At 35.9% G+C, this 13,266-nt stretch overlaps 1 protein-coding gene across 1 annotated transcript in view; it reads left to right on the forward strand.

The window, feature by feature from the left end:
- COL4A5 (collagen type IV alpha 5 chain) overlaps positions 1 to 13,266 on the forward strand; it is a 239,754-nt gene that overhangs the window by 182,125 nt on the left and 44,363 nt on the right. Inside the window, exons 31-36 of the mRNA XM_061135980.1 lie at positions 3,182 to 3,349; positions 4,206 to 4,295; positions 4,761 to 4,910; positions 6,506 to 6,604; positions 8,074 to 8,163; positions 8,692 to 8,831. Coding sequence (XP_060991963.1) covers positions 3,182 to 3,349; positions 4,206 to 4,295; positions 4,761 to 4,910; positions 6,506 to 6,604; positions 8,074 to 8,163; positions 8,692 to 8,831 — 737 coding nt within the window. The remainder of the gene's footprint in view (positions 1 to 3,181; positions 3,350 to 4,205; positions 4,296 to 4,760; positions 4,911 to 6,505; positions 6,605 to 8,073; positions 8,164 to 8,691; positions 8,832 to 13,266) is intronic.

The raw sequence follows: 13,266 nt of genomic DNA on the forward strand, positions 1-13,266 counted from the left end.
TAAAATGCCAAAGGACAAGGAGCAGAATGTTTTTCATCTTATACCCTAGTAAGGGAGAAATGGAAGTTGTTGGTTCTTATTATTTGGTCTGGCCAATAGCTGTAAGATAATTGCTTTAGTGAATCTTTTTAGAGGTCAGTTAAACATACTTAATTCCATGTTCACAGGTAATACCCTAACCTGAGTCAAACGTTTTGTACACTTGTCCAGTCTCAGGAACACGTGCATAGCTAAATGAGTTCAAACTTATCACCACTAATGTGAATCAAAGAAACAAGGCATTAATCATGTCATTTTCATAGATGAAGGAGAGTACGTTGTCATTTTCTAACTTTTTTGGCTATAAAACCCTTAGACTGTGTGTGTTTAACATTTTCACAGATAATGCATATTTTTGGAATTTTCTTTTTTTTCCATTAACTTGTTCCATTTGGCTGTCAATAAATTAAGAGCATTATACGCCTTTAATGCACTTAGCCTCTATAGATATAGCCATATAATTCCTGTTACTGTATAAGATTCAGCAGAACTTTTGAATTTATATTGACTTTCTTCATCCTGGATTTTACCAGGATGCCAATTCCTGACAATAGTCATGGAAAAGATCTGTGCTGTGAAAAATACAGCATAACATATGTTACTGTTATTACTAATAACAATGAAGAGATCTTAGCCTAGAACATGAAGTTTGCTTCATCATAGACATGCACTAATAATTATTGAGTTCTCTGTACCTAACCTGTACGGGCTTCCCTGGTGGCTTAGTGGTAAAGAACCCGCCTGACAATACGTGGGTTTGATCCCTGGGTTGGAAAGATCCCCTGGAGGAGGAAATTGCAACCCACTCCAGTATTCTTGCCCGGGAAATCCTATGGACAGAGGAGCCTGGCAGGCTACAGTCCGTGGGGTCACAGGGAGCCGGACATGACTTAGCGACTAAACAACCACCTAATCTGTTAGAGTACAAAGTCAAGTTTAATTTTAAATCTAACTAAACTTTAAGAGCTTAAATTCTGAAATGATCATTCAAAGCAGTGTAAAGATCAGAAATAAACAAGAGTGTATTGCTGATCTTCATAAAAAAGTATTTTTCTGAAGTAAATATTTTATTCTCTCTATTGGCAAACATATTTATAGTATATGTTATATAAGCATCTGAGCAAATGCCTAAAATAAGTTTCTTTACTCATTACTAATATGTTAGTAGTGAATCAATATCTAATAAATTCTATTTGTAGACTTTTTTTTTTCTAATCTTTACATGGTTAGTTTTGTTTCCTAACCTAATTAATCTATTTGCAACTTGCTTCTGCTTGGGTGGTTCATCTTGCTGCTGAACTGTAACTTCCTGCCTCTTGAACTTCAGGTCTACCAGGTATTGTAGTTCTCACTCAAAGCCATATTTTTCTATTTTAATATTGAGAATTTATTATATTAGAACAAATAGTAGAAAAAATCATCCAAATATAATAGCATCATCATAAAAGATGCAAAAGGTAGCACATGAAAACAGTTCTGAGAAGCTGTAAATAGGATATTTATTTTTCCTTTGATTTATTATTTTTTGAGCTTTATTGAGGTATAAAAGACATAGATAATTGTAATATATTTCAAATGTACAATGTGATGATTTGATATATGTATACATTGTGAAAAAATTTTCACAATCAAGTTCTCACATCCATCACCTTACATATTTACTGATTTGTGTGTGTGAGAACCCTTAAGTTCTACTATATTAGCAAATTGTAATTATACAATAATGTTATTAGTGATAGTCACCATGTTATTACATTAGATCCTCATACCTTATTCATCTGTTTTTTTTTTTCCAAAAGCCATATCTTCAAGCCTTAAACTTGGAAAGCAAGATTTATCCACATTGAAGTCTTTTAATTATTTTGTAGAACTGCTCTCTTGGAGCATATTTCAAGGGGCAAAATAGTTATCTTGAAAACTCAGCTATTAAAAACTACTTGGGCTGTAATATAACAATAAACAGTGATCCATGTAGAGGTATAATTGTGTACATTATCAGATATCATATTTCATAAATATAATATAAAATATCTCTCCCCTTTAATAATATTTTTTACTATGAAATGGCAGCATTGAATCATCACTACTGTGCCAACTAAATGGAAATCTCTAATCTTCAAAGTGAATTTTATCAGTTTAAAGGCATGCTGGTAATATGACACCAAACAGGTCTTAAAATACCAGCCATCTTGTTCTCTTATAACAATAATTGCCTGTGAATCTTCAACAGTAAAACTGGTCATATTGTTGAAGAGATGCTTGGAATGATCACCTGTTTCACCCCCAGCTTTCAGTCCGTTATGGCACATCCCCATTTACCAGATGAAGACCAATAACTTTAAGTGACTTAAGAAGTCATATAGCTGATAGGTGTTGGTGTAGGAACTTGCACTATATTTGTAGTATAATTCCTTTCACTAAACATATTATTTTTTAATTACCTTGTTTTCTGGAGTCTTATTTTTGCAATGTCATAATTTTTCTATAAAGTCCTGGCTGGATTACTGAGAAACAAAAGTTAACAACAAAAACTAATAGTAATGTGTTATTAAAACAACATGTTAAAACAAAGCCAAAATAAAGTCAAGAGGGCCCATGTAACTGACTTATGCAGTAATTAATTTTGTATGGGTTATAGAAATACATCTTAATAATTCACAATACCTTAGAATAGTGGAAATCCAAGTGTGGGCAGTGACAAGTGTCGAATCACAGACTGTTTGTTACAAGTCTGCACTGGAATTAGAAGAAATTGAGAATAAGCATTTGATTGCATAATTGTATTAATGTATTAATTGACTATAATAACCATGATATAGGATTGTATTTATATGTCTTTTTTATTTTAGTTTTTTAGTATTTTTTATTACATTTTATTAAAAATAGTACATGATTGCAGCAATTAAGAAAAGATTGGTCTTTTTTGAGAAATAATTTCAGAAGTCCATTCTTAGGAAAATATACTTGAAAATCCTAAAGTTTTCTTGTTAGATTATTTTCTGTGCATGATACCAAACGTATCCCTAACTCACTGTTAGGTTGCTTGTATACAGGATTCTATTACCTGTTTGCTAAAAAAAATAACCAGATACATCTCTTAAAACTGCTTCAATACTTTTTAATATTGGTTTTTATTAACTAGGCTTGCACGGACTACCAGGAGAGAAGGGGGATCCAGGGCCTCCTGGATTTGATGTTCCAGGACCTCCTGGTGAGAGAGGCAGTCCAGGGATCCCTGGAGCACCAGGTCCTATGGGACCCCCAGGATCACCAGGGCTCCCAGGAAAAGCAGGTGCCTCTGGCTTTCCAGGTAATTTTTTAGCCTTCCCTGGTTTGGGATTCCAGAAATTAGAACTAATATGACTCTGGTGTATTATTCTCTTCTGATTTTCTCAATTGACACTATCCTTTAAGGAAATGTATTAAATGTCTCTGATTGTGGGAAACTCACTTTGCTATTTGCATTGCACTTTTTCTCTCTGAGCGCTCCAGTTATATATTGCTGTGTAACAAATGACCCCAAAATATGATGATTTAAAGCAGTCTTAATTTTGCTCAAGATTTTATTGATCAGGAATTATTGGATGACTTAGACAGCGTTGTTTATCTCTGATCCACATGGTACCAACTGGTACCATGGTTGAGATGAAGGAGATACTTTCAACGTGGCACTACTGTGACACCTCAGTGTTCATTGGCCTCTTCACATGTTATCTCATCCACAGAGGTACCTCACATATGATAGATTCAGGGTAGTTGCTCTTTTTCCAGGGCAATTGGTTTCCAAAAGAGAGAATCCTCAAAACTGAAAGTGAATGTTCTAAGAGCCCCGGGTGGAAGCTGCTAGAGTTCTTATCATCTAGCCTTGGGAGTTATACAGGGTCACATAGTCAAGGTTAAGGCACAGAGTCATCCCAAATTCAAGGGGAGAAGGATACACAAAGCTGTGTGTACTGGGAAGTGCAGTTCATTTGGGGACCATATCTAGAGACTGACTACCACAGTGATATAGACAGTAGTGGTCACTAAGATTACAATAGTTGGAAAGAGGCAAACCTTATAGTACCTTCCCTCTAACTCAGTAGTTTTCTAGTTGACATCTCTAAACTGATCTTTTATCTTTCCAAGGTCAAGGAAAGGTAAAAAGGTATTGATATTTTTCAAAGGTGCCAAAGGTGAAATGGGTATGATGGGACCTCCAGGCCCACCAGGACCTTTGGGAATTCCTGGCAGGAGTGGTGTTCCTGGTCTCAAAGGTAATATTCAGGGTTTGCTGGCAGATATATGAAAGAAAGAAAATTAAAAATTTTGCTTTACGTCAACACAGAATACTTTTGACTGCTTAAAAATGAGCAATGCTTTATTTGTATTTTGTTTCTAAGTGACGTGGCATTTAAGTAGTTCCTGTTTTCAGTTTGATGGCATGCTTAGTTTGAATACTATGAAATATGATAAGCATTAACTCAAAATAACAACATACAGGGATGTAATTTTTATTTTTTTTTTTACAGTCTGTATTTGTCAGAGAACACCAGGAGAGAGATTGTTGTTTGAGTGTAAAAGTGAGCTTGAGTTATTTATAGACAATGAATAAGGTGCATGAGTGTTTTGGGTGGTCAGTGGCCTACCCAACTGTGTAACATATGAATAATCTTTATATGCATTAATCCTGGATAGATGAACCTGATCGGCTGTGTCTTTCCCACACATGTTGGTTTTAGGTGAGGATGGTTTGCAGGGTCAGCCAGGACTTCCTGGCCCTGCGGGAGAGAAGGGTAGTAAAGGAGAGCCTGGTCTTCCAGGCCTTCCTGGGCCAATGGATCCAGATCTGCTGGGCTCAAAAGGAGAGAAAGGGGACCCTGGCCTACCAGGTGAGTGGATGCATTTATTTTAATTTTTCTCCTGGTAGGTATGAAGTTTAATTTTTATTAGCATGGAAAGGGACTTGTAATCCAGGATTAAGGCAATTAGGTATATCAAATTTTGGTAATGAAAGCTAGTTTTTACTGACTTGTACTGTTTCACTGATCAACTTTTGCTTGAGTGTTTTCTTTGTAGTTTATCTATCACAAACTATGAGGCTTTAAAATAAACAGTCACTTTCAAGCCTTCCAGAAAGTAGTGTATAGAATATGATCAAGAGAAGATGGATAAATAACCAGAATTACTTGGAAAACAGATTTCAGTGTTTGGGAAATTTTCTGGCCATTTAAAATTTTTTTTCTTGAAACCAAATGAAGATGAGGGGTACACTGTTGTCCTGCAGATTTTTGATACCCATATCATACTTGATTTTTAAGTACAGTTCACTGTTATTCTAACCTAAAAGAATAAACAAATATTGGACTAAGAACAGCCAAACACCCCTGGGGAAGGTTGCTGGAAGTAGGTCTAGGAAACAATTGTGTTACTGCAGTTATTTAATTAGAAGCAAATTAGATATGAAGTATAACAGATTTTTAAAATAAAAATCCTTTATTCTTTTTATAAAACTATAACATATTCATAACAAAGCATCAGAAAATACATGAAGTGAAGTCGCTCAGTTGTGTCCAACTCTTTGCAACCCCATGGATAGTCCATGGGATTCTTCAGGCCAGAATACTGGAGTGGGTAGCCATTCTCTTCTCCAGGGGATCTTCCCTACCCAGGGATCAAACCTATGTCCTCCGCATTACAGGCGGATTCTTGACCAGCTGAACCACCAGGGGAAAAATATGAAAAAGCACAAAACAATAAATAAAACACAATCCAATCTACATAGAATATCCTTTCAAACAACATGGAACTTTTAAACTTTGTTTATTTGCAGATTGAAGTAAGGTTTGTGGCTCTTTCTGTGTTGAAACCATTGCTATTGTCAGTCCATGTATGTGTGTGAGTATGTGTGCAGGGGTGTGTGTGTGTGTGTGTGTACATAGATGTTATAAGTTTCCCAGTGAGCAGGGCTTGGTGGGATTTCTCCTCAAACAAGAGTTTTAAGACATTACTATAATTTTGTATATAATCATGAAAGAGGCAAGGCCACCTAATTTTGTATTATTGTTAAAATGAATTACATTTCTTGATTTACTTCTTGCAAAGCTTCTCTTTCCATTGTACCTTCTGCAAAATAGTGTCAGTAAACTGTATTTGCCTTAATATAAAGTTATGAAAGATAGTTATAGAATCTAAGAGATAGAGTAGAGACGGCCTGCCCCAAATTCCTTCATTTTACAGTGTAAGAAACTGAGGCCCAAAGAGGAAAGTGGCTTAATTATTGAGTGCTCTGAAGTTCTTAATGGTAGCTACTTTAAAAACTGGGAGATTTTAATGAGTCCAGTGATATTGGTTCACACTATATCAGAATATCACTGGTTCCTGTATTTCATTCATATTTCAGAGTTTGGGTAGCTTGCTTTGTAAAATGTATTTAATGATTAATAATACCAGCCTAACTTGTCTTTCTTTTACTCATCCTTGGAAGGTATTCCTGGAGTTGCAGGGCCAAAAGGTTACCAGGGTTTGCCTGGAGACCCAGGGCAACCTGGACTGAGTGGACAACCTGGATTGCCAGGACCATCAGGTAAGTATGATAAACCACCTGTAGTAGTTGGGTGGCTGGCTGATCCTGACCCCTGGAACAAAGTAATTATGTATTTATCATGTGTAGTGATATTTTGAATCTGGTCATGGCAATATGTTTGGGAAGCTACTGAGATATGGACCTCTCCTTGACAAAAATGTTGCCATTGGCACAAATGTCAACAGAAAAGACTTGTAGGATATTTTTCTTTACTCAATTTCTTCTTTTTTCTGGCCTCAGAGTATACACAGAATCAGAAGTACATCCAAGTAAGGTGCTATATTTTATTTATTTACATTGTAGCATATGTAGACTAGACAGTTATCTGTTAGGAGCCTAAAGAATTCACCCCTTTCATTTTTTTGCCTTCAGACAAGTTAATCATTAAACCATGTAAAACAGATGACTGCCATTTCTAGTTTTAAAAGTTTCTAGGAGTAAGAATTTCACAACCTTCATTGGTAATGTGTTATAGCATTAATCACTCTTACAATCAATGTGGATTTTTTTGTTTCTAATAAAACTTTTTTTTTTTGCTGCTTCTTAAACCATTTTCTTTTAGTTGGACCCCTAAACAATAAAGAGTAGCTGTTACCATCCTCCTAAGAGCCCTTTAGATCAGTTATTCTGCTCTGGACTGTATGCTATATTATCTTAATGTAGTTGGAAGGAAAAATTATCTCCTTATCTATCTTTCATATACTTTGCATTCTCTTTCCTGAGTGAGAAGACAGTGTGAAAGAAAAAATAAAAGCAAATAATGTTGAAGGCAACGTTGTAGTCCTTGGAAAATACCTAGGGGACACCACAGAACTGAAGTATCTAAGCTCTGGGAAGAATGCAAACACAGCAGCCATGATGAACGCAGTAGCCATGACTGTTGGGGGGAAGATAGTCCGGTACTTCTCCATCAACTCTTACCTATCCCTGGCCTAATGTGCCAAAGGTGTATGTATCATGACAGGTTACCACTTTCCTCTTCTGGTTGCACATGATAAGGCTTTCAATGGGAAAGCTTCTGAATCTTTTTAAAAGACTCTCTTTAAATTGAATTTATCTGTGATAAATATAGTAAGGTAGTTACACACATATGACAAATAAGACTTCAGGTGGTTGGAATAGTTTTAGGGCAAGAAACAAGATGTCCTGGTGATAGTTATATGTGTACAACAAATAAGACTTCAGGTAACTGGAGTGGTTTTAGGGCAAGACACAGGATTCTTGCATTTTAAAATAAACGTGTATTGGGAGCCCTCTATTGCTGTGATTATATTGTAATATGTTCCTAAGGAGATTTCTTGATAACTTTTGCCTGTCTAATGTCCAGTTAGATTTGTGAAACTTTATCATATATTAATATATGGTCCATTCAGTCTCATGCTTTCATTTTATTTAAGACCCATTCCAGGAAACCAAGCAACCATAGTATTGCTGACTTGTCTTAATTTTAAGCAATTTGATTTTTCTAGGTCCCAAGGGTAACCCTGGTCTCCCTGGAATGCCAGGACTTACAGGACCTCCTGGACTTAAAGGAAGCATGGGTGATATGGGTTTTCCAGGTGAGTGATGAAAATTTCCCAAATATTTAGTTCCATTAATGGAAGATGGTTGACTATCTTTGTTATCAGAAAAGAAACTGTTGTTGACAGAGTCAAACTGAGGTGATATCTAAGGCAATCAGTGGGTAGAGCTCTCTCATTACACAAGTATTTGAAGTGGGAATTAAGAGACAGAACTTTAGAAAGAATTCACAAACTTACATTTTTTCTCCAACTATACCCCCTTCCAACCCACTCCAGTGTTCTTGCCTGGAGAATCCCATGGACACAAGAACCTGGAGGGTTACAGTTCATAGGGTCACAAAGAGACTGACATGACTGAAGCGACTTAGCATGAACTTAGCATACTCCCTTTCACTTAAACTTCCTTTAAAAATAGGCTTTTATACAATTCTGATTATAAAGCTCTTTATTATATAAATCAGACTTTATGAAATTCTTTTTAAAAATCGTTTTGTGTGGTCATGTGCATTATATATATCCCATACAATATTTTGTAAAAGATTGCATGTTATGTGTTTTTAACAGGCCCCCAGGGTGCAAAAGGGTCTCTTGGACCTCCTGGAGTTCCTGGACAACCTGGCTCCCCAGGATTACCTGGACAGAAAGGAGAAAAAGGTGATCCTGGTATTTCAGGCATTGGTATTCCAGGTCTTCCTGGCCCAAAGGTAATCCTACTCTGGTATACGCCTGAGCAGATATGATTTTTCTTTAACACTGTGCTTGCTCCTAATTCTTCCTTAAACTATAGTGTGATATAGTATAGTGTGACATGAATCTCTGGGCAAGAAATTCATTCTTTCTCTTTTATATTGTAAGGAGATGTGTTTTAGAGTTTGCAGCCAATCCAAAAAAGGATGAAGGGGGGATCTTTCTGATTTCTTTATTTTCTCTCTATCTTGCTGTTTGAGTATGTTTCAGTAACTAAAAGGCATATTTCTGCCTAGTTTTAGTTTTCCTTTCCCTTTTAGTGATGGAGTTGTTGGTCTTTGTCCTAATATTATTATTAACTAACTTGAAGAGGCTTATAAGCAAAGTAACTTACAAAATTAATGAAAGTGAAATAGTATTCTTAAATGCATGTATGAAGTGGTTCTCCGAAACAGTTTTACATATCCCTCCATGCTGCTGCTGCTGCTAAGTCGCTTCAGTCGTGTCCGATTCTGTGTGACCCCATAGACGGCAGCCCACCAGGCTCCCCCATCTCTGGGATTCTCCAGGCAAGAACACTGGAGTGGGTTGCCATTTCCTTCTCCAATGCATGAAAGTAAAAAGTGAAAGTGAAGTCGCTCAGTCGTGTCCAACTCTTAGCGACCCCATGGACTGCAGGCTACTCTGTCCATGGGATTTTCCAGGCAAGAGTACAGGAGTGGCGGTGCCATTGCCTTCTCCGTCTATGCCGCTAGTCAGTGTGAAAACTTTGATGTTATTTCTCAAGGAATCAAATTTAGAACTTGTTTAAGAATCACTGGACTTTCAAATATTTGATAACTGCTTAATTCCATGTAAAAGAGTAGTAATCCCTATTAATTTGCAGAAGTATTTTATAACTAACCAAGATGTGTCCATTGTCTATTATATATACATTGCAAGTGTCTTCTCCCAGTGAAATGTTGTCTCATAATGATGTTCAATCATTCAGTTACAACACAAAACTTAAGAGTACTAGAAAAGTAATTGTGGAATTAGTGAAAGCTCTCACTGAGATAAGAATTCATTGAATAATATTTTTAAGATTTTTTTTGTTAATAGTATACAAAAGGCTATATTTTGGTTGCCTAGTCAAGCAACTTATTGTAAGAAGTAATCAAGAGAAATTTCTGCTTATTAATTACAGATTAGCAGTATAGAGTTTAAATTTTTCTTTTCTGTATGTTGTGTGAGGTGAGGAACTATTATTTCTCCCAAATAAATTATCCATATAACTTAAAACCATTTGTTACAAACTCCATTCTGTACTTATTGATTTTAAATTTCATTTAAAAATTTTATAAATATTTTCATCCATATTTTTTCTAGACTGAGAGAATTTTAGCATTCTTATAATGGAACCAAAATGATCATAATAACTCATCTCTGAAATTATAATAAATTACAGCAGAAAAACCTGTTTCAGTTGGCCAGTGTCCACAGTGTATTCAACTCTCTAAGTAAGAGGCTAACTCTTAGTTTTTCTATGCAGCCTACAAGTATATTTCAATAAGCAAATTCTACACTAAGCTTGGATACTTGCAGAGTTGATAAAACCAGGAAATCTTGTATTTGAAGTATTCTGTTGTTTCTTTCAGATGGTATTATTTTATCTTAAAATGGTGACACATTTAAAAAATAAGATTTTACACTCAGTTCTAGTAGATGCAGGCAGTCTTTGCTTTGTACAGTCTGACATGACAAATTTACCACAGATTGGTTAAATGACATCAGTCCACAACAATACAGATCAGGTTTTTTTTTTTTTTTTTTTTTGGCATTCATTAGGCATGCTGTTTAATAATAACATTTTTTTTTCATGCATCATATTTGCTTCTGATGTCTCATGTAGAGGTGAATTTTTTTTTAATTTATTTATTTTTTCAGTGGGTTTTGTCATACATTGACATGAATCAGCAATAGATTTACACGTATTCCCCATCCCGATCCCCCCTCCCACCTCCCTCTCCACCCGATTCCTCTGGGTCTTCCCAGTGCACCAGGCTCGAGCACTTGTCTCATGCATCCCACCTGGGCTGGTGATCTGTTTCACCATAGATAATATACATGCTGTTCTTTCGAAACATCCCACCCTCACCTTCTCCCACAGAGTTCAAAAGTCTGTTCTGTACTTCTGTGTCTCTTTTTCTGTTTTGCATATAGGGTTGTCGTTACCATCTTTCTAAATTCCATATATATGTGTTAGTATGCTGTAATGGTCTTTATCTTTCTGGCTTACTTCACTCTGTATAATGGGCTCCAGTTTCAGCCATCTCATTAGAACTGGTTCAAATGAATTCTTTTTAACGGCTGAGTAATATTCCATGGTGTATATGTACCACAGCTTCCTTATCCATTCATCTGCTGATGGGCATCTAGGTTGCTTCCATGTCCTGGCTATTATAAACAGTGCTGTGATGAACATTGGGGTGCACGTGTCTCTTTCAGATCTGGTTTCCTCAGTGTGTATGCCCAGAAGTGGGATTGCTGGGTCATATGGCAGTTCTATTTCCAGTTTTTTAAGAAATCTCCACACTGTTTTCCATAGCGGCTGTACTAGTTTGCATTCCCACCAACAGTGTAAGAGGGTTCCCTTTTCTCCACACCCTCTCCAGCATTTATTGCTTGTAGACTTTTGGATAGCAGCCATCCTGACTGGCGTGTAATGGTACCTCATTGTGGTTTTGATTTGCATTTCTCTGATAATGAGTGATGTTGAGCATCTTTTCAGGTGTTTGTTAGCCATCTGTATGTCTTCTTTGGAGAAATGTCTGTTTAGTTCTTTGGCCCATTTTTTGATTAGGTTTAGATCAGGTTTAAGTTACCATGATATATTAATCTTCAGTCCCTAAACCACTATGTAAATAACTACTGTGCATCATGATCAGTGAGCAGTCATTTCACTTCTTTCAAATTCTGTCAATAATTAGTCACTGTGAATCTGTTTTCCCATCATGCATTGACAGCAAAGCATGTAGGTGTGTTGCCTCTGTCTCTCATTGACAACCAACTTGAAGTTTAACAAAAGTGAATAATCAAAGAGAAAACTGATCAACAGTGATGAAAGTACAGTTTTAAAAAGGAAAGGTATAACACTGGAAGTGAAATTTATATCTAATATAGATGTAATTAGAGACAAAATAGCCAACCAAAGGAATGTTTACATTGCCACCATTTGAGAGACTTTAGATGTGCAGCCAAGAAAGCTGGTGAAGACTAAATGATCAACATATGAACTTGACTCTCTTTATATATGTAACTGATATGAAGAGGATTTTAATGTTATGAGAAAACCTTTTAAAGGTCATAGAATGGTCATGTTTTTCCCATTGATTTTTTTAAATCTCGTTACATGGTTTCATCTTGCATTTTCATTTTTGTAGTCCCATACTATTGAGCAAAATGAGGACTTCCTGCCTATTACTCTAAAAGAAGAGTAGAATAAAAGTTTCAGGAACATGATAGTATGATTAGGAGATGTCAAGCATAAGGAAAAAAATTTTGTAATTGGTGAGTTGTTAAGAAGTAAGGATAGTGGTAAAAGGTCAGATGGTACTTTGTTTTACAAATGACACACTTTATGAGAGAGTGTCCTTGTTAGTCAAAAAGCATAATTAATATAAGTACACTGAAAATCCTGGACAGGGAATCTATAGGCAGAAGCATCAGTCCCGAGTCTGTCTGAATGACCTTGTAAGTCACTTAATTCTTTTCTATCTTCATTACTTTGTCAGTAAAATAGAAAGAAGAATTATAAAACCTATTACACAGAGTTATTGTGAGGTTTCAATTAGATTAAAAAAACACTTTGTAAATTATAAAGTAATATATGCATAATATTTGTCTGTGAGATGAGAGAGGTGGACTAGATAATATCTAAGATTTCTATAACTCTTATATTTAATGACTATATTCTTTTAATGTGGCATAATGTTGCTAGCTTCCATTACTCCTTCTTAAAATCTAATCATACTACAGACTCAGAACAATTCTTGTCATAATCCTAGATAGATTTTTTGCCAAAATTGACTAGCAGAAAATCTTAGAAGAAAACATATCGTATGACCTTGGGTTAGGATAATTATTTCTTAAACATGGCACCAAACACTCAAGCAACTAAAGAAAAATAAATAAATTAAACCATGTTAAAACATCATGAGAAACGCTGGGCTGGAAGAAGCACAAGCTGGAATCAAGATTGCCAGGAGAAATATCAATAACCTCAGATATGCAGATGACACCACCCTTATGGCAGAAAGTGAAGAGGAACTAAAAAGCCTCTTGATGAAAGTGAAAGAGGAGAGTGAAAAAAGTTGGCTTAAAGCTCAACATTCAGAAAACTAAGATCAGGGCATCTGGTCCCATCACCTCATGGCAAATAGATGGGGAAACAGTGGAAACAGTGTCAGACTT

The sequence above is a fragment of the Dama dama genome, chromosome X (genome assembly GCF_033118175.1).
Source record: "Dama dama isolate Ldn47 chromosome X, ASM3311817v1, whole genome shotgun sequence".
NCBI classification, from domain to species: domain Eukaryota; kingdom Metazoa; phylum Chordata; class Mammalia; order Artiodactyla; family Cervidae; genus Dama; species Dama dama.